At 35.0% G+C, this 26,038-nt stretch overlaps 2 protein-coding genes and 1 long non-coding RNA gene across 4 annotated transcripts in view; 2 read left to right on the forward strand and 1 right to left on the reverse strand.

Moving 5' to 3' along the window:
- LOC147833066 (uncharacterized) overlaps positions 1-4,395 on the reverse strand; it is a 25,201-nt gene extending 20,806 nt beyond the window's left edge. Inside the window, exon 1 of one of the 2 annotated variants that reach the window (XR_015513344.1) lies at positions 4,297-4,395. This is a non-coding gene — a long non-coding RNA (uncharacterized LOC147833066). The remainder of the gene's footprint in view (positions 1-4,296) is intronic. The other variant, XR_015513345.1, reaches the window with a different exon arrangement.
- Positions 1-26,038, forward strand: part of LOC141378555 (uncharacterized) — an 876,076-nt gene that overhangs the window by 323,944 nt on the left and 526,094 nt on the right. The window lies entirely within an intron of this gene.
- On the forward strand, positions 4,500-10,307 carry cdk1 (cyclin dependent kinase 1). Its single transcript, NM_212564.2, is given in 8 exon segments — positions 4,500-4,608; positions 5,256-5,306; positions 5,431-5,587; positions 6,300-6,423; positions 6,727-6,897; positions 7,623-7,786; positions 9,632-9,773; positions 9,860-10,307. Coding segments are annotated over 7 exon segments (909 nt in total). The 5' UTR covers positions 4,500-4,608; positions 5,256-5,269; the 3' UTR covers positions 9,974-10,307.

The following is a 26,038-nucleotide window of genomic DNA, read 5'->3' on the forward strand; positions in this document are numbered from 1 at the left end:
TTTTTTTTGACAAATTAAGGGATTTATATATATATATATATATATATATATATATATATATATATATATATATATAAATATTAAGGGATTTATATATATAAATCCCTTAATTTGTCAAAAAAAAAAGTTTACACACTCACTTGAGGTGGTTTTGGATGTGTAAATGTGTATAATGGGAGACGCTAATAGAGCTTGAGTAATAAACTCTAATGTAGCAAACATTACACCCTTGTTTTTAATCAGCTGTAACCCCCATGCTCGCCTTGTTTACTTTTGGTTACTAGGTTACCAATACTATAGTCAGCCACTCTAACAACTTGATGGAAACGTGCCCAATTTATATTTGTTTTTTGTTTTTCTTTTGCAAACATTGAAAAGACTTGCATCATGTTAAGATGGAAATCCAGCTATTGGTGTATTAAAAACAGACACTTATTTATGTTTATTTTTTTTACAGGGACAATAAAAAGGTTAAAAAAAACCCTCATTGTTCACATACAGTATAAAACAACTAATAGCACTCCAGTCCAGTACACGCCAATGTCACATTAAAAAAAATAAATAAAAAAACATGCACATCAATCCTAGCAGTTTAATTGCACATGTAGAGAGAACATGGAATACAAAACCATTTAGTTTTTTTTCACTGCTTTATGATGCTTTCAAATCTTTATGACTCATAAACTTTGTTTCAAGTCAGTGGTTTGGAGCATTAATCTAATAGGCAAGGTCACATGATTTTAGTAACCTGGGCTTTGTTACATCATTGCTGTTTCAAAATTCATTAGGTCTCTGCTGGTGATTTGTGAAAATACCATTAAGGGGTGGTCCACTATGATATCATATTTTAAACTTTAGTTGATGTGTAATGTAGCTGTGTGAACATAAACAACATCTCTGAATGTAATACGCTCAAAGTTCAATGCAAAGGGAGACATTAGCTTTTACGGAGTTAGCTTAGTGAAGCCTACAGCAAACAAAGTTTGGGGACTACAAAAAAATACATCCGGGTTAATGATGTCATAAACCCTTCAGGTTACGAACATAATAGGCTTGTTTGACTTGGCCAAAATCTGCGCAGAATGGATCACCGGTGATCACCGCAAGATGCATGCCAGTTAGAAATGTGTCCGCCTTGCCTTCGCCTCGCTTTGATGTCACGCTGACGTGCGCCAAAAAACTCTCGCGATCGCGAGGCGGGTACCTCGGACAGAGCAGTCGGCCGCAGTTGCTCTCAAAAGACTGCGCTCACTAAAAGCATGATGGGAAACGACTGGCTGACGACACAGCTGAATGCTGATTGGATGAGACTGACACATTACACTTTATTATCTTGTTTTACTAAGGTTTATACCTGGATTTGTTGAATACCTTTTTTGTATTTTCGTAGATAATTTAAAAAAAGTCATAAAGAGCATTACATATGGTTATTTATTTAGATTTACACGCAAACAAAAACAAAACACATCTTTGTAAAACATAACGTGACCTATCCAATATAAATGAATGTTATTAATAAATCATTAGGATGTGCATGTGCTGTATTCTATTTCTCTCTCAGTCTTAAGTCCTGTTTGTTGTCATTTTCACTTTTTGTATGTTTGTGTGAATTTTGTATTGTAATTGTTATGCAGCGTTATTCAATGAAAGTCAATCCAATATATACATATATTCAGAAATACAAAGATAATCAGACTGTTTTGTCATTATGCCTCATTTTTGTGTGGTTTCATATAAGAAGTGAAAAGGGTGTAGTAAACAAGACACACACACACACACACATATGTATATGTATGTGGAGTCAAAAGTCATGTTTAATAGACCAAGAACATTTCCACAGTTTTTCCTACAGTCTAATAGTTTTTATTCTGGAGAAAGTCTTGGGCTGTTTATTTTAGTCTGGCTGGAGTAAAAGCAGTTTATATAGACCTAATAAGCATATCAATATAATTAACCCCCTAAGAATTTATTTGTCAAACAAACATTTGTCATGACCTGTCACTCAAAAGCATGCTATGCCTACTTCATTTTTAATGTAGCCAAATTAGGTTTCTTGAAAGCTTTCTTGCTGTATAAGCTGTTTATTTAGTTATTCTTTTAACGTTTGTTGAATATACAGAATTATATTTTAAATACACCCTTTTAGTTAATGAGCTGTTCATCTTCTGTAATTCTGACCATCTCTGTAACAACAGTGATATTTCTATTGCATCCACTCCCACATTAAAAAATACTATAGTAATGTATACTGTAGTACTTTTGACCATGTTATAAAATAGCCTATTTAAATTTTATAGTTCTGGTATCACAACAACTATAAACACAACCCAATACTGAATAAACATGTTAAAAAATGCTATAATATTTACTAAAAATCACCATAGTATTTTTTCATGAGGTCATTCGTCTGCGATAAAAAACGCGAACGAGATCTCCTCCACTGGTGACGTTTCCAGGTGGCTAAACAGCGAGATTCGGCAGGTGTCCGACTTCTGATGTAATTTTTGAGCCCTCCTCTTACTGCGCACGCCTGCTCTCGTTTACAATGCAGTCAAGGCGAGGCGCACCTCAAACGAGCCTAATGTTATAACAGAAACGCTCCCTGATGATGTGGAGCTGATCTGTGAATCACAGCACATTGTTAGCGGACCAATCAGAGCCTCTTGGGGGCAGGCCTTTCAACGGAACTAGGAAATACGTCATTCATTTTCAGGTTAGCTGAGTAGCAGTATATAGCTACAGTAAGATATATGAAAAAATAATGTGATTTTCTACAAATGAAGCATGAGCACAGATTGCTTTGCACCCCTTAAACACAACCAAGCCTTAAAAATACATTGTGGACCACCTCTTTAATGAATCATGTGGGCTCATCAAGATTGCCCCCCAGTGGTGAATCACTAAAAATGTTCAAACATTCACCTGACCTCAAATCAGTTTTACAAGTTTATAAACATTTTAATGAAACATTTGTAAAACAAAGAGTAATAATAGTAGTTAATAGTCCCTTGTTGTCCTGTTTAGCACACCCATTGTACAAACAAATCTTTAAAAAATGTTAAAACAATACATATTATGCAGACACTTTTTTGAATGGTTCAAAACAGGCAATCCTTTTGTGAAGCAATTGGTTCAATTGTTTCTAAGCTTTGAAAAACTTAATTTCTCCCATTACTAGATTTTACACTGAGACGGTAACATTTTCAAAAATATTTTCATGTCCCCAAAACAAGATTGGTATGTAACGATGTTCAGTAATAATAATTTTTAAAAAGTTAAACAGTGTAAAAAGGTTCAAATCAATATTTCTATTTATTATTTATGTGGTAAGACGCTGTGTCATAAAATTGACGCAATCTGACGGTCATTATCATAAAACAAATCTTAACATGGTGATAAAAATACCAGGGTCTAAAACAGAATAATGACCACATCCCTTATAACACAGAATACTAGCATTCTTTAAAAATATTGATTAAAAAAAACACCCAAAATTAGTTTGACCTCCTCTATCCCAATTCCTACAGCCAATCAGAGTGGCTCAAATATGCATGGTAATAATTTGTAACTAATCACTTCTTTAATTAAAGTCTCTACCTCTGAGAATTTAGGATGGAATTGAGATTTTATCCCGGGGACTAAGCCTCCTTTATTTCTCTGTAATTAGACAGCCTAGTTATGCTTCATTGGGCTTCTGAGAGCTTCTTTTAAATGGTTCTGTTGGGGGGAAATAAACTTTATTAAAAATTGTTTTTTTACTTTGTGACCCCACATCAAATCTTTCTGAAATCAAACCATGTAAACTAGAATACTACTACTAATAATAATAATAATAATAATAGTCCAATTATAAAAGCTAATAAGTAGCTTTTCTACACAATATTTTACACGTGTCTCCCTCTCTGTCTTTTTATATAATATACATATAACAAATAAAAACGTAAATATAAATTAGCATCTGTTGGAGATCTGGTTAAATAATACTGAAAAGAACAGTCCAACAGTGACACCAAGTCGTCAAAAAGAGTAATGCATGCGTGCTCGTCTGTGTACCACTCAAAATCAATATGTGACCATTGTATGAGACTCACAATATAATAATTACATTATTTGTTTGTTGTTTGTCGTTACAAATGTAGGACATTTAAGACACAAGACTGCAGCAACGAACGCAATGAACTAGAATGTCGGTTTTAGGGTAACTAAAGGACGTTAGAGATGTTTCGTCTGAACACCCACTACCAGTGATATACAGCAACAAGTGTCTGTCAAAAACGTAAAAATCGCTATTCCTACCTGCACAAGGACTACTTTGAACTAAATATACAACAAGCCGCGCATGCGCACATTATCCAACACAGACGCCGCTTTCCTCCCGCTCCCAACCGCTCTATCATCTGATTGGTTGATTTTGAAGTCCCACTGAGTGCGCTGATTGGCTGCTTTTGAATTACGTCCACGCGGCCAGTTTGAATCAAGGAACTCGCAATTCAGCAGGACACACACACACAACATCCGCAAGCTTTTTCATTCCTCTAAAATTTCGAGAACTCTGTTGGACGTAGGACAGTTTGATATTCATCCATATTAGATATAGTTACAGAAAAGGTGAGTTTTTAAAAATCCATGATGATGATTGACTGTTATGTTAACGATTTTGATTCTGATCGCGTAACATTAAGTTGTTTGGGCCCAACTGAGCAAAAACTACTTAGTCATTTAACTGTAAGTTGATACTGTAAACTTTACTGAATGATGTTTTTGTTTATGTAATTTTAACGTTGCAAATGTACGTCCTAAATAAAACAGACGGTTGATCATTGGATTTTAGCACTAGTTTCTGCTGCATCTTGATTTTCCGTTGCCACATTGCTAAGTTACTTATTTTTCTCATGAAAACGTGTCTGACGTTACGAGGTTTTTAGGCACAAAATTATGACTTTGGAATTATGAAAAAGGATTTTATCTAATGGTTGTGATTTTGATGTCAACGCCAAAAGCTAAGACCTGTTCAGTCAGTCTTTTAACGGTACACATAATGTGTATATTTGACATCCACTGTAACTTTGATTGCTTTAGATAGTTAGTTTAAAGCAAAAACGAACAAGTTTAATGAAGAAAATAAAGAGAAAAGTTTCATTATGCATCCAGACTTTTTTTCCTCTTTCTAAAAATAAAAAAAAAATGATTCTGAAAATGTCATGTTATGCTGTCATTAATTTACTTTTTTTATTCTTTGTGTTTTTTCAAAAAAGAGTGTTTGGGGAAAATGGATGACTATCTGAAGATAGAGAAAATTGGTGAAGGTAAGATTTATCTTGTGCTTATTGTCATTTACATTAGCTACTATTATTCTTAGCTAGTCTCTAAATAATAAAACTGAGAGTGTTTTTAGTGAATGTCTAATGTAAATATGTGTGTGTTCTTTAGGTACGTATGGTGTAGTATATAAGGGCAGGAATAAAACCACAGGACAGGTGGTGGCGATGAAGAAGATCCGTCTGGAGAGTGAGGAGGAAGGCGTTCCCAGCACTGCTGTCAGAGAAATCTCCCTCCTCAAGGAGCTCCAGCACCCAAACGTTGTACGGTATGACAGATTTCATTACATGTTTAACAAAACAAATAATTTAGAGTCAATCAGATTTACTGTACAGAAAGTGCTGTTTGTATGCCTGTCTCTGTGGTGGTGGGTTAAAGACGGGTTGGTCTAATACAGCTTTATATTTTACTCTCTATCCATTGGAATGTGTTTGGTTTAATATATTTGTCCTGAACAATAAAAATAGTTATGACAGGATAATTGATGTCATCACCCACAACAAAGTAATATATTTTAACAATATTTAATATACCTCGCAAAAAAAATTGATCAGCATATTGTTATATCAGGAATTGTGTGATGACATTAAAATGCTGTTAAGGGTTCACAGTTTAAAAATGTATGTAGGTTGATAAACTACTACTCAAATTTGGGTGCTGTTTTTAATGCTTACCAATGCTTTGTTAATTTGATTAAAAACTATTGTGAAGTCTTACCACAGATTAATGTCTGTTATAAATGATGAATTTTCAGCATTATTACTACAGTCTTCAGTCTCATTATTCCTCAGAAATCAATCTAACATACCATTATTACTCCAGTCTTCAGTCTCAGTGCTTCAGAAATCATCCTAATAAGTTGATTTAGTTTACATTTATGTATATTACTAGTATCATAGTATAAACAGTTTTTGTTTTTCATATTTACTATGACAGTATATGTACTATTTTTACAAATAAAGTGTTTCTCTTTTTCCCAGCCTGCTAGATGTGCTGATGCAGGAATCCAAATTATATCTAGTTTTTGAGTTTCTGTCCATGGATCTGAAGAAATATTTGGACTCCATCCCATCAGGCGAATTCATGGATCCTATGTTGGTCAAGGTGTGTATTTTTTTTATTATTTTATATATATATATATATATATATATATATATATATATATATATATATATATATATATATATATATATATATTTTTTTTTTTTTTATTTATTTATTTATTTATTTATTTTTTTTTTTTTTGGTACTGTAAATACAACGATTTTGTTTCATGTGCCTTTCATGCCCCGAAATACATAAATACTACATTCCTCAATGTTTTATAATGGCATGTGTTTGGATTCTATACTATAGTATTGAATGTGTATCTTGAAGTAACCGTGCTGATGTGTGTTGTCTATGTAGAGTTACCTTTATCAGATCCTGGAGGGGATTCTGTTCTGCCACTGTCGCAGGGTTCTGCATCGAGACCTGAAGCCCCAGAACCTGCTTATCGACAATAAAGGTGTAATTAAACTGGCAGATTTCGGCTTAGCCCGTGCCTTTGGGGTCCCAGTAAGAGTCTATACTCATGAGGTAAGTACACACATCCCACAATGGAGGCCACATTTCCATCCGCTATTACATTCACACTTAAAAAAAAATAGACATTTTTGTAATTGAGTAAAGGTGACATAAGTGAAAATTTAACACAAACTATCTTCTGTCAACTATATACTTCATTTATACCCTAAGAAAATCAAAGAAAATACTGAATGTGTATTATAGATGTATTCTTCGAGCTAAACCTATGATTTCTTTAAATTGGAAAAATGGATGTACACCAAATATAGGTTACTGGCTGAAAGAAATGGTTTTAAATACGACAGTAAAAAAGATAACCTATATATTAAAAGATAAATGCAAGGTTTTTGAGGGAGATCTTTCAAATTGTTTAGTTGTACTTTTTTAAATTAACTTTATCATATATTGTACCTATAATGTGGCTATTTCACACAGTCTCTCTCATTAACTAGCTTTTACTAACGCAATGTGTAAAGTGTTTTATCGTCACTTTATAATAATTTAGCAATTTAGGGTGTTTATTTTAAATATGAATATACAATACACAATTATTATTTTTTTGTTATAGCTGTTAGAAGTACTTTTTTACAGCTTTGGTCTATCATGATACAGCTTCAGCAGTTAATCGCAACAAGAAAATTTGATACTGGCAGAAGCCTAATACCAGTTGATGATACTTGCTCAAAATGTTATAATCACTAATGCTGACGTGTGTGCGCATGATTATGATTGTGCAGGTGGTCACTCTGTGGTACAGAGCTCCAGAAGTGCTGCTGGGGGCTTCACGCTATTCCACACCTGTAGATCTCTGGAGTATTGGCACCATCTTTGCTGAACTCGCCACCAAGAAACCTCTCTTCCATGGAGACTCCGAAATAGACCAACTCTTTAGGATCTTCAGGTAGACAAAGTTCAGGAATCAGTGTTGACATTTATTTATTTATTTATTTTTTATTTTATTTTTTTTTAACAGAGTTTTAAAAGTATAAAAGAAGTTTGAAAAGGTCAATTAGGGCTGTACTTGGTAACAAACTTATTTGCTCGTGTTAAACTGCACAGACATTAGGGTACAATATTGTATTTATAGTACAACATGTATTCTCTATGATAATATAATTGTTGTATTAGCGCACGTGTGAACATGTTTGAAAACCTTGAAATAGACATTCTCTTTTCTCTCTTACTCATGAAAACAATAATAAGTAAGGGAATATATTAGTAATTTTATAAAAGGGGAAATTATAACAGTAAGAGAAAACTTATAAAATGATAAAGTAACAATAAAGAAATGGTAACAATATTAAAAATGGTAACATTAACAAATAACCAAATAGCTAAAATTAAATCATGAACTAATGGACGATTAATGATAAAATAATCAAATAACATATCTAAATGACAGATAATTATAGATGATTTAATTAAAATATGTATAAATAAAAATAAAATTGAAAATAAAAGAAAGAAAATAAAATGCAACACTAATGTGTAGTTCCTTTCCTGAAGCAACATACACTAGTTCCAATAAACCTCCTCTGATTCTTTGTAGAACTTTTTTAGGAGGTTTTATTATTATCATTTGTAGTAGTTGTTGTTGTAGTTGTATTTTGCTAAGAGTTTTTAGAAGAAGAAAAAAAAAGTAAAATCCCAAAATGGGTCTTTTTTTTTTTTTTTTTTTTTTTTTTTTTTGTCAATGAAACTGGACCAAGCTTACATGGCATTAAAAATCAACAAATATTTATCTACATGCACATATTATTTTGATATTTGACACTAAGAACACTGATCAATAATCATTTTAACTTAATATAGTCAATATAACAATAGCAAATAACAAATAATAGCATTTTCCAGAAGTCCACTAGAAATCGATACTAACCATATGACTTTGTTTGCTCACATTGCAAGTTTTTTAGTGAACAGTTAATCTGTGCATATCATTATTTAAAAAAAATAGTTTGACCTTATCTTTAATTAAAATCTGAAAATGCACTTCGTTTTTCTTTTTTTTCTCTTCTCTTCAGTTAAATTGTCTGATTATATATATCTTAAGTATTGGGCATAGCTTTAACCACGCTGCTCCAACTGTCAGTTTTGACAACAAATGGTGAGGATGAGGTGTCTGTTAGGTAGTAATAACTCTCTTCTAAAACCCATTTCCAGATCTTTCTGTATGAAATGCTTATTTTATTACATCTACTCCGCTTGAAGCAACAATAAGTGAAGTTTCACAAACAAATTTCGAGAGGAGCACGTGATGTGATTGATCGCAGCTGGTCTCTCATCTACAATCATTAGTTAGCAAATCAGATTAATCCAAACTTACTATAAGTAGGCCAGCAAAAAAATACTTCCTTATCTTCCTTTTTTCAAAGAAACCCCCCCCCCCATCCACCCCTTCTCCCCCTTTCCTCCTTTACCACGGGGAGCTATCGAGAACCACCTGATCTCGTACTCCCCTTACATGCTCTATCGACCAGGCGGGAGCCCTGGGCTCAGTTATTGCTGAGCTCAGGGTTCTTTCCTGGGACAGCATGCCAAACCTGCTATCATTGTCAAACAATATCTAAGTGTGAACTCTTGAAAACAAAAATATGATTGCAGCTTCTGGTTCATATGGACTTACTGGCATACAAATAAAATATGGCTTTAATGTAGTTTTGTAAACTGGAATGCAAACATTTCACTAAAAATATAGTATTTTTCTTTTTTTGTCTTCCCTCTCTGTGGTTGATCTGTGTTTTAGGACTCTGGGGACCCCTAACAATGAGGTCTGGCCAGATGTTGAGTCTCTGCCAGACTATAAGAATACCTTCCCAAAGTGGAAATCTGGGAATCTGGCCAACACTGTGAAAAACCTGGACAAGAATGGCATCGACCTTCTCATGGTAAAAGACTGTCCTGATATGCTTGTGTCCTACTTGTTTCTTTGTGTTCATCTCACTCACGTATTTTCATTTTCTCCTTTGTTTAGAAAATGCTGATTTATGACCCCCCTAAGAGGATTTCGGCACGACAAGCAATGACACATCCGTATTTTGACGATTTGGATAAGAGCAGTCTTCCAGCCAGCAACCTAAAGATATAAACACAAACACATGCATACTAAAGCAAGCAATGTGAGCGTAGGGCTCACGGTGAATTCTGGGAGTTCAGAGAGCCCGGAGATGTAGATTTACTCCTCCAACCTGCAGTAATGCAATCCGAGTCTTTTGACACGCAATAATCAACCTTCAGTTTGTTTGTTTGTCAACTGGGTGGTTTTTCCTAATTTTGTTTGTTTTTTGTATGTCTTTTTCTATCCTGTTATATGTTACATAATACCCCTTGTAAATAAAGCGTGTATTTTTTGTCGACCTGAAGTGGTATATAAAAAGAATAAATTAAGGTGTTCCCAATTAAGAGCACTTTGTAGGATCCCATTTTGGGCCGATGTCTTTATCTACACTAATGCAGATATTTTTACATTGTGTTTAAAGTGGGTGTTTTTCTAGAGATGCTCAAAATTATTACAAACAATTATATATTTAAGATGTTTACATGTACATGTTATTTTGATCTTTTAAAGGCACAAAGAACACTGATCAAAAATCATTTTTAAATTGCTTCTATTTTGTTTTACTTGATAATGACAAAAACACGTAGTAATTGATAACATTTTCCAAAAGTGCCAGATAAACATACTGGCATACAAATAAAATATGTCTTTTATGAAATTTTAAAAGACGCACAAAATGCTAATTATCGTGGTTAATAGTATTATGCAATATCTGTGGTGCAGAGAAGTGTGATGAATGGATTTCTTTATGCCAAGCATTTGTGTGTTGCAAATTACCTCCAATTAAATACACAATTAAGAGTAACTCATTTTCTGATGACGTGACCCATGTTGTTTAATCTCGAGCCCTGTCACAAACACAGCTTGTTTTAAGCCAGCCTATGCTTGATGAAGTTCCAACGAAAACTCTTGTGCTGGTGATCCTAATGTGAACAGACGCTATCTATAGAGGATGAGAGAGCGCTCAGATTTCAACAAAAATATCTTTATTTGTGATCCAAATGAAGAAGTGTTGACTATTTAAATTTTTGGCTGAAATAATTTTAAATTAATTTGTGAGAAATTATAACAGTTATGTGTTGCAAAATGTACTCACCAGCACACAAAATGACTGGTTTTCTTCTGCCTATATTTTGTTAATTATTTTAGTATGCTAAATCGGCTCTTTTCCTTCTTTTTTTGGTAACCAAACACAAACTTTTCCAGAATGTCGCAGGGATGTTTTTTCACTATAAAATAAAAATCTGTTCAATTGAAATTCTGAGGTTGCCAGAAATTTACAGTTAAATATTCAGTAGAAACAAATTCACAGTAAACTCATTCATTCATTTTCCTTTTGGCTTAGTCCCTTTATTAATCTGGGGTCGCCACAGCGGAATGAACTGCCAACTTATCCAGCAAGTTTTTATGCAGCGGATGCCCTTTCAGCCGCAACCAATCTCTGGGAAATCACAGTAAACTACCATATTTAAATTTATAAAGTTACATACACCATTTTCACCTGCCATTATGATATGTTTACTAATGATAACATAAATATTTGTCCTCTGATCTGTGCTATAAATGCAATTTCTGTATGACTCAAATGATTGCAATCATTTTTTATAATTACATTTGCTGAATTTTCCATATCTTCTGTTCATTTATGGCATAGGAAGTAAGCTGAGGTAGCACCGAGTTCCTCACATCAGATTGCGCAATCCCTTGCAATCTGGCTTGAGCGCCTGCCTTTTGCTCACTCAGTGTGCTACCGATGTAATGCTTTATTAAAATGCTTTAATACATTGTAGACTTTTTTATTATATGCCCTCACTTTCCATATTATAGGTAATGTATTTCACGTATGTCTATCACTTATTTAGTGTTAAGATCTGTCATAAAGCCGCAGTGGCGGATTTGGGCATGGGCGATCACACAAGGCGGCATCTCGCTGGGGGCAGCACAGAGAGACGGAAAAAAAAAAAGTGCCCCAGTAATAACTTTTATTTCTTGGGTAGAGGATGTATTTGGGGTGGTTCGCTCAGGGTGCCATTTAAACTAGAATCGCCAATGAAAAGACATGAGGTGAGGCAGGCAGTAGCTCTGCCGCAATGAATAGGGTGCATGTGAGCTATACGGTTATTCTTGTTCAGTTGTTGCTCTTATATTTTGCTTCAACTGACTGCAAAAATTACGGATATCAGCTCAAGAATTTCTCAAAATTGGACTTTTAATCAAAACGTGGATAAATAATGGACGACCAATGCCGGAGCTAAAGGAATTGCTTCAAAGGACGGGACAGAAGAGAACGCGTCCATTTTAAACTAGTTCAAGTCATTTCAAGACTCCATTTACAAGTACTGTAGGTAAGAACAGTGAGCGAATCGTGTGTGTGTATGAGAGAGAGAGAGAGAGCGCATCCGCAGCGGTTGCTGTGTGTGTGTGTGTGCTGTGGCATAGCACAAAATGCATGGGCCTACCCGCAAGAGTTAAGGTTTGATTGCGTGAAGAGGGTTGGAGGAGGTGCTTATGATCGCACGAAGTGAAGACTAGGGGAAGGGTTCTTATGATCGTGCAATACATTTTACACTTTTCCTTGGCCCAAGATGTACCTGCCATGTGTCTACAAAGAATACTGATATAAAACACAATCAATAAATCTGATTCATGACTCTAAAAGAGTGCCTCACCAGCCACAAACCTCACCGCACATTACTGATATACATCAATGTGAGATATATGAGTCATTCTCATCGCAAACAGCTTTCCCACAAGCAGAGAAATAAACAAAACTTTACTACTAAAGTAACTTACTACTTACAGCGTGGGTCTCAAACTCGATTTCTGGAGGGCTGCAGCTTTGAACATAATTTACTTTAACCCTTATCAAACACAGCTGATCCATTTAATCAAGGTGTTCAAACGAGTCTGGAACAGCTTGTTTAGTTGGATCAGCTGTGTTTGATGTGGGTTGGAGCAGAGCTGTGGCCCTTCAGGAATCGAGTTTGAGACCCATGACTTATGATAACACACAAAACTGGAAAAGTCAAGTTCGTAGACAAACTATGGTGTCTTGAGAAAGCCTCGTCTGAAAGTTTTAAATTGTTTTAAAGTTTAAATAATTGAGGTAGTTTTAATAAGTTTGAAACAGTTATAACTACATACAGGCTAGCAGGAGCACCTGCAGGATTTTATTACAAGGTACGCACAAATCCAGCACCGCCCCGCCCCCTTAATCCAATCATGTCTAGAAACACTGTTGCTTACTTTTAAAGGCTACGTTTCGTTATGAAATAATTTGTTTCCTTTTTAATTTTAATATTTCGTTGAAAAAGCACAACAGCATCAAGGAAAAATCAGACGCAAGACGTAATCTTTAAAATTATTACATATTAAAAAATTGCAAGTGTGTGTCATTGTGATAATGCCTCACTATTGTAATTAAATCCTTACTTACCACTGACCCAAAATCATCCATCCACACAGTTGAGCTCAAACTAAAATAAATTTGTATATTTTTCTCAAGAAAAACATCTTTTTGAGATAAATTTTGTATATAGTTTGTTTCTTTAAAATTCACGTTTCCACTATCGTGCTAGGCCGTTTTTTATGCTGAACCATTACGTTACCTGCCAAACCGGGCCAGACAACAAATAAATTTTATTTGGAAGGAAAATGACCAAAATGTAACATGATGATTGAAAATGATGGAAGGGAAAATAAATATATTTAAAATCTTTATACATAACAGAAAAATAAACAATGATAATGCAACAGTATTAGTGCATTTAAATTATAGTGGCAGAAATATATTTTTAGACAGGCCTTGTGAAAAGTGAGCGGGCATTTTTACTAATGAAAAATATAGCACTTTAATTATTTAATTTTTGACAATCAATAAATTACACAGCGGTTTTATTTTAAAAGTTGATAATGATATAAGATATACATTTTGATGGTAAAATGACCCTTTAAACAAAGGCTGTTATTTCTTTCAGTATTCAAACATTAAATAACGAATGCATTAAGTGAAATAAAAACGAATATCAAACAACAGCATATCAGGATATAAAGCATATTTATATCAAAGCATATAAATTCCTGCTTGACATTTTAGAAAATATTTTGCATAGCCACCCAGTATATATATAAAGATTTCTGAGAACAAAAAAAAAAAAAAAACTCAGAAACATGCTACATGGCCCCATAAATGTCCAAATTATATTTAACTGAATCGTATAAATGTTGAAAATTGCTCATTTAATTTTCATAAAACATTTGTTTTTGTTTTTTGTTTGTTTTTGTAAAAACAATATCGACATTTAAGAATTCATATTTATTTTATTTATTCATTTATTCATTCCTTTGACTTGTTTATTGATGCATATATAGGCTATACTTTAAATCATACAACAGTACCTTGGACAGCTACAGTGCCACTAAAGCTAAAAAATTAAACAAAAGCCAAACAAAAGACCAAAAAATTAAAGATTTGACTTTCTCCAGCGACGACCGACATCACAACACACCGTAACCTTCCTTCATGGTATAGCCACCAATCAATAACAAACAAGCCGTCTGGGCTTTGAATTAAAAAGTGCAGTTATTTCCTTGTTGTTCAAAGAGTCTGCAAGTTAGTGCATGGATATAAGATGTTGTGGACTGTGGCATGTCTTTATTCGATGCACACCAGAAAAAAAGTCTTTCAGTAGTGCAGTGGTTCTCAAACCACCACTGGTACGCGGGCTTCCGTCTAGTGGTACACTGAGGAATGAAATAAGTCATGTACATGCTACATATATTTCAAAATCTATCAAAAAATATGTGAATGTGCCATATAGCCTATATTTCTGAGGTAATCTGTCACGTTTTTTTACTGTGCAGAGCTGTAGCTGCTTTACTGGGCCCGCTGCTGTATTTCAATACTGCTCATTTTGGTGGTACTTGGAGAGACAATTGTTTTCTGAGGTGGTACTTGATGAAAAAAGTTTGAGAACCACTGCAGTTGTGCATGTAGCTGTTGATAAAGTTTTCTCCCGCATCAGAGTGAGTTTAGGCTATGTGCTACCAAATACAGCTCTGCATGCAATAAACTCTCACTCAAGTCAGGCAAAGTAAAGGTCTCATTGCCTAGGATGTCAATCTAATTAATCAAGCTCTAGCCACGAATAAAATAACAGGCTATTTTATTATTCTAAGATTTTAGACGACGGGTTAGCCTAGTAATTATATTATACATGGTTAATTATATTCAAGTCAATGAAATCATAACTTTAATAAATAATGTTCATAAGAATGTGGTGGGCCAGTGAAAAGCAGCTGTAGTGAATACTGTTTAATAATCAATTTCAATTATGTCATAAATAAATAAATAAATAAAAAAGCAGCATTAATTCCCGCCCTCTCATGGTTGGTACGCACAGTGCGTACAGCGGTACGGCTGCAGGCGGTTGCTAAGGTGTTCTGACTGGTTGCTTTGTGGTTGCTAAGGTGTTTCAGATAGTTGTTAAGGTGTTGCTAGGTGGTTCTTTGTAGTTGCTAGACAGTTGATAACAAATTAGCATGGTAATAGTATGAATTAGCATGTTTCTAGCATAAATTAGCATATAATTTGAATGTTTCTAATATGAATTACCAAGTTTCTAGCATGTTTTTAATATGAACCAGCATGTTGTTAGCATTGAATTTATTATGAATTAGCATATTGCTAGTAAGCGTGCATGAGTTAGCATGTTGCTAGTATGATTATGTTTCTAGTATGGATTAGTATGTTATCATGTTATCAGTATGTCCAATGTAAAGTCAACAGCAGTGTTTTATAATGGAAGTATATGGGACAGTTGTTAGGGTGCCGTAAGTGGTTGCTAGGGTATGGCTAGTAAGTTGAAATGTTATTTGCCATTGGCAGATTGGTAGTCTGGGTTAAATGAGCCCAACCTTATGTCTGTATGAGTCTGGTGCAAAGTTTTGAGGTCAGAAAGTTTGGTCCAACAATAAGTCAATGGGACTTTTTCAGGTCAGTTTTTAGAAAATGTAAGGAGGATCAGTTGGGAAAGGCATAGCAACAAAGATATAGATCAAAACCACTTCAAAAGGTTGTCCTAAAACTATCAAACAACTATTTTTGTCTTAAGACCATTTTGAGAAACATTTTTGGTGATTATTTTGTGATGAAAGAGTTTTAGAGAGGGGACAGTACAGTGGGTAGCACAATCGCCTCACTCTTCTGAGAGGAATTTGCATGGTCTCACAGTGTTTGCGTTGGTTTCCTCTGGGTGTTGCTGTTTCCCCCATAGTAGAAAGACATGTGGTGTAGAGCAGTGGTTCTCAAACTGTGGTACGCGTACCATTAGTGGTACGCGGGCTTCCTCCTAGTGGTACGCGGAGGAACCGCTGAATAATGAAAGAAACAATTAACACTTAATCCTTTAATGCGTAATATAACATTGATGTGATCAGCATTGGCTGTTTAGTGAAGCGTACGATCACAACGCTGTGCTTAGAATGTTTATTTTAGTGCATTGTGTCATAAGCTGCTGAAAATCAGTTTCCAAAGTTTAAGAATTGATTCTGAAGCGTGATTTGACTGACATGAAAAGTAGCCAATCACAGTCGACCTTGTCTAGTTGCGTGAAACGTAAGGGCGGGACAAATGCTTTCTGTGTTGCAGAGACAGAAAAAACAACTTAAAAACAAATGTTTTGTTGGAATAATGCTTCTCGGATGTTTTCACTGTAGATATGTTCAACAGAGTAATTAAACCGCGGACATATTTCCTGCCTTTTTGATGATCTACATACACGTTTCGCTCTCCGACAGCCAGTCTGACCTGTCACTCCTCCAAACACATTCTGAATGGCGGCGCGGGAATTGCGGTATTGCGCAATTATTCATTTCTGCAAATGCGGCGAGTGCTTTATTTTAACACGAGAGCGCATTCATGTACGCAAATCGCTAAAACAGATATGCGAGCTCTTAAATATGCTTTTTTCAAATGAACTGCAAGACCTCTCATGATCGCCTGTGTGCTCAGATTGAATACAATCGCGATCTCTCCACTATTAAAGCAAACATTATTTATCTTTGCTCCTTGACTAAATTTAGTCAAAAGTATTAAAAGTTATCAAATATTTAGAATTAGATTGATGCATGATCGATGACAATGCTAATGGTCTTCTTATTTGGCTGTGTTGTGAAGTGAAACTTACTTTTAGCAAAGGTGAAATTTTTTTTATTTCTTTACGACAAAAGAATTATGCTGGAAATGTTTCTGGATGAGGTATTTGTGTGATTTACACATTTAGCTGTATTCTGATCTGTCCTAAAGCATTACAGGTCAAAGCAATTCTTTGTTTCTTATTGTTTATTTATCAAAATTAACAATAAGGCTCTGAGGCTTAAAGCACTGTTTTGATAAATGTATTGTTGTCGTATTTCAAATACCTCAAGTAAAATGAAGCCATTTGTTTTATTTTTTTACTGACAGTGTACTTGTATTTTTTTAAAGTTCTATTTTAGATTAAGATCAAGTGTAAAATAAAATCTACATGTGATGTACAGCTATTTAAGAAACAAATTTGTCATATTGTAAAGAAAAATAGTGTAAAATATGTAAATAAAAGGCCAAATTAAATCTTTTTACCATATACTTTAATTTAACCTTTCAAAGCTTGAAAATATCGTTTATAAAAATGGGCAAAAAGTGTCTCTATGGCCTTAAAGATTATGTGGTAGTTTTACCAGTGCTATTGAAAAAGATTAATTGTCATGAAAGGAAAAATCGACCATACTTCCTTTGTTAGTACAAATTCCTATACATGTAGCTTTGGATTTAAGCAATTAAACCATTCAATCAGGTTTAAACTTAAAAAAAGTGATTTCATAATGAAAATCTGATTTTTTTTTTCAAAAGTAACCAACTAGTACTTTTTAAAACAGTACTTTGTACTTTTACCTAATATTAGTGTAAGGTCCACCCAGTTGGCCCAATGCCGGTGTCCACTGGTGGATGAAGGTTCACTGCATGTTCGGTCTTTCCAGTGCACAATGTTGATTTATATTAACTTAACTCATATCCGACTCCAATTTTAGTATGAGGTGGTTTAGAATATTAATATATTTATCCTCGTTTTATCTGACTCCAATTATAAAACATTAAGAAGATTATATCAATATGTAATTTAGATAAATGTTTGAACCGTTTGTCTTCACTAGTAACTATTACATCCGTTCATTCGGGTGCTCATGTCGCTCAGAGAAATCGCCTCGGCCGAAGGCGTCCCTCACGGTCACACTCCGGTCAGTCTTGAATATTAAACAGAGGTAAATTGACTAATACTTTAGATGGCCGCTACCAGCGCGCTCGTTCTAAAATACTTTAGTTAGTCCCGCTTAGATGTACACCTTTGAGTTAAGACAATCATCATTTCTAATTAGAGGTTAGGGCATTAATATAAATGTACCCGACTACTGGACTCTATAGTAACTTTGGTTTTCACCAAGCCCATGGTTTCCCATATGAACTTAATTTAGAATAATATTACCTTCAAACAAAGGTCGGGTACCCAATCTAGGTTAGTCGTGCAACACCTTGTTGACCTAGACGGAAGTTATCGCCCTTTCCACCTAAGTACACATGAATCAATATCAAGAGTCAGCCGGATCGCTAAAACACAATTAGTGTGCCAATGCTCCATCTCAATTGGATTTTAGTCCGTCTACTGACCTGACGCAAGACGTGCGGAAACAAGGATACAGCGTAATCTACTTGAATTAATAATTACAGAGTGAGCAAAATATGGTCAAACATTACAATTTATTAGTCAGGTAAATGTATTATGCCAATTCAATCAGTCAATTCATAAATGATCAATACAAAACATCAAATTATCAAAGATAAGTCCAAGATGAAAAAGATGCATTCCTGACTTCGTAATATACATAACATGGGGCAGACCCCATGTTATGGGCTGATCTGGTTAGGCAGAATCGCCCTGAGCTTTTCTTAGGCCTTACCTTAAATAATCCAAGAATTCCCTCAAGAAAGGGGGTGTGAATGTATAACAAAAGGCATTCACACTTAGTGTCACACCCCTCACAGTGGTTCAAAAGATGCCTGAAGTTATATATTTATTGTTCTGATTATGTCTATTTCTGAGAGAATGAGACCATTGTACCAATCGCACTGAGACATTTCAAATGATATCAAACATGATAGTTAAAGTCAGTTTGGTTAATTCTAGAACATTCAAACATTGAAATGACCATATGTGTGAGTTAGGGGGATGAAGCAGACTCAGATGCAAATGCAGCAGGAACTGGTTTTTCCCGCATTCTCCTTGCTGAGTTGTGAAGTTACCAGTCTCTGTTTTCAGCTCATGTTTTGAATTGTCAAAGATATCAGAATATTTGCAATATTTCAATCCTTACAGATAACCCCCATTTGATCCCGTGGGTCAGATATAAATGTGTCCATGGGGTCACTATGTATCCTTGTTGAGGTCGTTCAGGGGCAATTCAAGACAGTCTCTGCAGCATTATCAGTTGTAAGTCGTGTTCAGCAGGTAGCTAAACAGGTCCAGGCTCGTTTTCACCTCTTTTGATGAGCCTGACCCGAATGCACTGCTCATTCAGTCCATACAGGCCTTCATAGCTTCCACTGTGTCCTTCCCCTGACAAAAGTGTCCACGTCGTGTGGGCTTCTTATAGTCTGCTTCTTCTGATGAATCTGGTCATCTCCAGATATGCAGACATCGGCATGTGGGGGTCTACAGTGTGTATACACTGCCTTCTCCCGGACACCTAAACAGCAACTTGATGGCTCAGCGATTGAACAGTTATGAACTTGTGTCATTCTGCATTGGAGAAAGTCATGAGGTTAAGCATAAAATATATGATCAAAACATAAAAGTCAGCAAGTGCGAGTCGTACAACTGGTCTCAGGTCTCTTTCAATCTGTTTAAATGGTCCAATCAAAAACAGATAAGTCTTTGTCACCACTGAGATAGGGTATAATGATAGGGAGAATATTAAATATTCTTGGTTTGAATTACTCAAGGTAAAGCTATCAAAAGGTCAGTGCAACTTATTAAAACAGTATAACAGGCAGTATGCATCATAAAACATATCATCATGACAATACATTCAAATAAATGACATTCATTTTCAAAATGAAAAAACGTGAAGATATTTGTCATACATGATAGTAATCACATTATTTAACCATAATTATGAAGGTATATCTATAATAATGTGTGTGTTTGTGTGTGTATGTTGTGTGGTGTGTGTGTATGTTGTGTGGTGTGTGTGTTTGTGTGTGTGTGTGTGTGTGTGTGTTAGTGTGTGTGTGTGTGTGTTTATGTGTTTGTGTGTGTGTGTGTGTGTGTGTGTGTGTGTGTGTGTGTGTGTGTGTGTGTGTGTGTGTGTGTGTGTGTGTGTGTGTGTGTGTGTGTGTGTTTGTGTGTGTGTGTGTGTGTTTATGTGCGTGTGGGGGGGCTTGAACACAATTGATGGTATTTGTCAAATTTAAATGACCTAGTGATTATTAGAAGTGTCCTCACTTCGGTTTAATTTAAATCACTTTAGCACTTATACCTGTTATTGGTGATAGATTGGAAAACCAGGGGCCCTCTGATTTGTCAACCATCCCCACAACAGTCAGTGTATCTATGGCAAGTTCGCCTCTATTGAAGTTTTATACCATCAATTTGTTGTCAAAGCCATGCAAATGTGTAATTTCTTTTCAGCTGACAGAGGGTGTCAGAGGGTGTTTGTTGTCTCGTCTGTCATCAGATTAATTATTCTGTTCTATGTGTGTGAGGCTAATGTGTTTTGTTTGTATAAACATGGACAAAAGATCTTAACTAAAGAGATTTGACTCCTGGGTCTTTGAAGACTAAGGTGTTATCTATGTGCCTGGGTTTACCTGTGGCTATGTGTCAGTGTAATGCTCCGAACAATGGTAATCAACTTTTATAATTGGGTTGCAAAATTTTAGTCCTGTCTTAGCAGGGAGCCAGCATAAGAATGTGAACATGAGGTGTGTTCCGGCTCAAATTGATTCCATATAATATCTTTTACGGAGCATGTTAAGGTGCAATGTTCAAAGCTGGATCCTGTAAAAAATGCATTTTCATGGTTAATTTAATTATCACACTCTATACTCCTGTTTGTAGTTCAAACTGCAGCTATACAGGGGATAGCAGAGTTTTCTACTTTTGGAGATCAAAGAAACAAATATGAATTTCAACATAGTTAATTCCATTTTCATCCAGGACATGTGGTTTAACATGTGTATAGTATAAAGCATATTTAAAAATGCCACTAGGATTCGTAACAATAGAGTCTGTTGCTATTGGTCTTTGCAGTAACCATGGTTTTAGTCCCATTGCTATTAAGCAATTTGGGAAGATTTTAACTATGAGATTTTTTTGTGTCTCTGTTTAATTTAACATGTAATAATTTACATCTTAGTTGAAGATGTTTTGTGAAATTACATAGCCTCCTAGAATGCTGAATCCATTGATAAGATCAGCTGTGGATAATTGTTATTCTGATGACTGATCAAAGACTTTTTCAGAGGACTCACTGCAGGAGGTGAGGGATTTGCCTCACAGGGGTTCTTGCTTTGAGATGCAAGTTGGGAGACTTTTGGCCTCTCAGGTTATGGCCTAACCTTTTGTCGCCCTCATTTGTATTTGTTTGATGTGGACCGGATCTTGAGTGTTCTTTGTTATTCGTCCGCCTAAGGTGAGAACAAAAGCAGAGAAGAACCATAGTTATTTTAGAATTTTCATCAGTTTCAAATTCAATCATGTGGAATTAATGTTAATGCATCATTTTGCAATATTAATTCTGGAAGCCACATGATGTTGCTGGTCAGATCTGTGAGTGTGTAACACCTGTTTACACAGTCTGCTGTATTCTGAGCATTATCTCCCAGTTCCGCTGGGGACATTTTTCTGAATCAATCAATGATTTTTCATTAATTTCAGTTCACAATCTAATGGGCCGATACCCATAGTTCATTTTTTTTGCTCTCATTAACAGTCAGATCTGTTGGCAGAAATCATTTCACCCTTTTGGTGTTCTCTGCTTAACGGTTGTCATTTTATGGTGTGACTCACATATTCTTAGATCTTTTGACCCATAAAAACTTTGGTAACTCTGAATGTTATCATATCCATCCCCCTTTCATTATTTTTCTGGTGAGTTTAACTCTCTGATCAAATTTTAATTGTAGGTGGTGTTTTTTCAGCGAAGATTATATTGGTTTACAATCAGTTATTCTATAGTAGTTCTGTCAGTGTTTTCATTAAGCATAAAGAAAGCAAACCTCCTCAAAGTGAATGTTTCATCTCTAGTCTTTAGTGCCATGATTGGCGATTATAATATAATGTACATTATTGTTTATTCCTAATGTAATTATATTATATTAAAATAGTATGTATTAAATATAATTATATCTGGTCTCTGGAGAGTGTTTTAGAACACAGTGCATTGTTTTATGCAATTACAGCAAACACATTCTGAGCATCTTATTATCACTGAGGTGAGACTTCTTTGCTCTCTGTCAGGCCATTTGAATATAAAAAGGTTTGAGCAATCAGGAGGTCTAAGGGCTTATTTAAAGCTAAAATCTTTTATATTTAGTCTGTTTCGAGATTAAATTAAAGTATAGTGGATATTTTAATTGATCAGCATCATATTTGAATTTATCCCCATTAAATTTAAATGGCAAATTTCTGATTTGTAAAAGCAGAGTTTTCATTAGAGCTTATTTGTCTTTTTTGCAATCAAATCATTCTGTTCTGCTCACCTTTATTTTTCACATGCAAATGCCTTTAAACAGACTGTTGTTATTAATCCAATTTAAAAGTTTACAATTGTTTTTAAATCTTAAACCATTTTTTCCTGTTTTCCTTTTTTCCATTTTTCTCTTTTTTATAAAACAGTAGATTTAAAAACAATGGATATTTTTGATTCAAACTTTTAGGATCTAATTTGTGACTCTCCACTGAGTTCCAGAATATAATTTGGATGATGTTATTCCAATTTAAGCTTCAACTCTTGCTGCCTAGCAGACAAAGAGATATTTCAGAGCAAGGGATGGCGTTTTTCTATACTGCTGTTATCATGTCCCTGATAATCAAAGTGGTTTTGTCTAATTCTCAACCCCACCGGATAACGCATTCCGGTCTAACATTTTTGAGCATTTCCGACTCATTCTATCAATGTGTTTATATAGGGTGCGTCCAGCTTTCCCTCAACATTTCTAATAGGCAAAGAAGAATTGACTTACCACAGCAGCTGAAGATAGAATAGAAGATCCAAACCTCTTGGTTGATATAAATCCATTTTGTGCTGGAAAGACGTAACTCGCCTGAGTTGGGAGATCACGGAGATGGGTCACCATTTTGTAAGGTCCACCCAGTTGGCCCAATGCCGGTGTCCACTGGTGGATGAAGGTTCACTGCATGTTCGGTCTTTCCAGTGCACAATGTTGATTTATATTAACTTAACTCATATCCGACTCCAATTTTAGTATGAGGTGGTTTAGAATATTAATATATTTATCCTCGTTTTATCTGACTCCAATTATAAAACATTAAGAAGATTATATCAATATGTAATTTAGATAAATGTTTGAACCGTTTGTCTTCACTAGTAACTATTACATCCGTTCATTCGGGTGCTCATGTCGCTCAGAGAAATCGCCTCGGCCGAAGGCGTCCCTCACGGTCACACTCCGGTCAGTCTTGAATATTAAACAGAGGTAAATTGACTAATACTTTAGATGGCCGCTACCAGCGCGCTCGTTCTAAAATACTTTAGTTAGTCCCGCTTAGATGTACACCTTTGAGTTAAGACAATCATCATTTCTAATTAGAGGTTAGGGCATTAATATAAATGTACCCGACTACTGGACTCTATAGTAACTTTGGTTTTCACCAAGCCCATGGTTTCCCATATGAACTTAATTTAGAATAATATTACCTTCAAACAAAGGTCGGGTACCCAATCTAGGTTAGTCGTGCAACACCTTGTTGACCTAGACGGAAGTTATCGCCCTTTCCACCTAAGTACACATGAATCAATATCAAGAGTCAGCCGGATCGCTAAAACACAATTAGTGTGCCAATGCTCCATCTCAATTGGATTTTAGTCCGTCTACTGACCTGACGCAAGACGTGCGGAAACAAGGATACAGCGTAATCTACTTGAATTAATAATTACAGAGTGAGCAAAATATGGTCAAACATTACAATTTATTAGTCAGGTAAATGTATTATGCCAATTCAATCAGTCAATTCATAAATGATCAATACAAAACATCAAATTATCAAAGATAAGTCCAAGATGAAAAAGATGCATTCCTGACTTCGTAATATACATAACATGGGGCAGACCCCATGTTATGGGCTGATCTGGTTAGGCAGAATCGCCCTGAGCTTTTCTTAGGCCTTACCTTAAATAATCCAAGAATTCCCTCAAGAAAGGGGGTGTGAATGTATAACAAAAGGCATTCACACTTAGTGTCACACCCCTCACAGTGGTTCAAAAGATGCCTGAAGTTATATATTTATTGTTCTGATTATGTCTATTTCTGAGAGAATGAGACCATTGTACCAATCGCACTGAGACATTTCAAATGATATCAAACATGATAGTTAAAGTCAGTTTGGTTAATTCTAGAACATTCAAACATTGAAATGACCATATGTGTGAGTTAGGGGGATGAAGCAGACTCAGATGCAAATGCAGCAGGAACTGGTTTTTCCCGCATTCTCCTTGCTGAGTTGTGAAGTTACCAGTCTCTGTTTTCAGCTCATGTTTTGAATTGTCAAAGATATCAGAATATTTGCAATATTTCAATCCTTACATTAGTATTATTTACTAACATTTTTGTTATTTTAGCAGTGTAATAGTACTTGAGAAAGATTTCACAAGCATTTAATGCAGGTTTATTATATTATTAATATATGATTCATAAATATTATTATTAAGTGTTTTTATTTGTATCTATTCATATGCAATGTTTTATGGGTTGCTGAGAATACATTTCAGGTCTTCAGTACATAGCATGTCAGTCTTGAAAAAAAAAATAGGTGCTGGAAAAAGTGCTTAAAATTCCTTGATTTTCATAAGGCTGTGCCTGTATGAACCCTGTCATATGTACATTGACCATATATTTCAAGATTTGTCTGAAAGTGTAGGAATATGACATATAGCCTATATTCATAAGGTCCAAGCAACATGTCCAGCTTTTGATGAATAGGCTACTATGAATACTTTAGATTTAAGTACAGCAGTTTTCCTTTTACTTTTTATCTTTTTACTTTTTTTCATTTTTAATGAACTTTTAAAAGCATATTTTAACTAAAACTTTTTTTTTTATCTGCAAGCACAGTTAATGTTCAGACTATTTCAAATGTTTAAAGTGATTGACAATAATACATATTCTTAATAATAGGAATTAATTTGCATCATTTTTAAACTGTGCACACCTGTAGCTGCTTAATTAGGCCTACGACGCTATTTTTTAATACTGGTTAAAAAATAGCATCGTAAGGTGGTACTTGGAGAGACAATTTTTTTCTAAGGTGGTACTTGGTGAAAAAAGTTTGAGAACCACTGGTGTAGAGGAATTGGGAAAGCTAAATTGGCCGTAGTGTGTCTGTATGAATGCAGGAGTGTACGGGTGTTTCCCAGAACTGGGTTGCAGCTGGAAGGGCATTCGCTGTGTAAAACATATGCTGGATAACTTTGTGGTTCATTCCGCTGTGGCGACCTGATGAATAAAGGGACTAAGCCAAAGGAAAATGAGTTTCAGAGACCAAACTCTCAAAGCATTCATTCAGCTTGAAAGTATGACATTCTCCTTCAGATTTCACCACCATATTGTGTTCCAGATAAACATGGTGCAAAAATGTCATCCATTTAGTACTGCCTCCTAATCATTTCTGCTAAACTCTCCATGTCTGATCTTTTGATGGCTGAACAAGACCAGCAGCTTCAGTACAGAGCAGCATCATGTTTCATGTAATATTAATAATGTTTTTTTCCCCTTAAATGGATAGTTTCTGTTTAAACAGTGAACATGTGATTAAGTGTGTG

The sequence above is a fragment of the Danio rerio genome, chromosome 17 (genome assembly GCF_052040795.2).
Source record: "Danio rerio strain M-AB ecotype USA chromosome 17, GRCz13ab, whole genome shotgun sequence".
Lineage (NCBI taxonomy): Eukaryota > Metazoa > Chordata > Actinopteri > Cypriniformes > Danionidae > Danio > Danio rerio.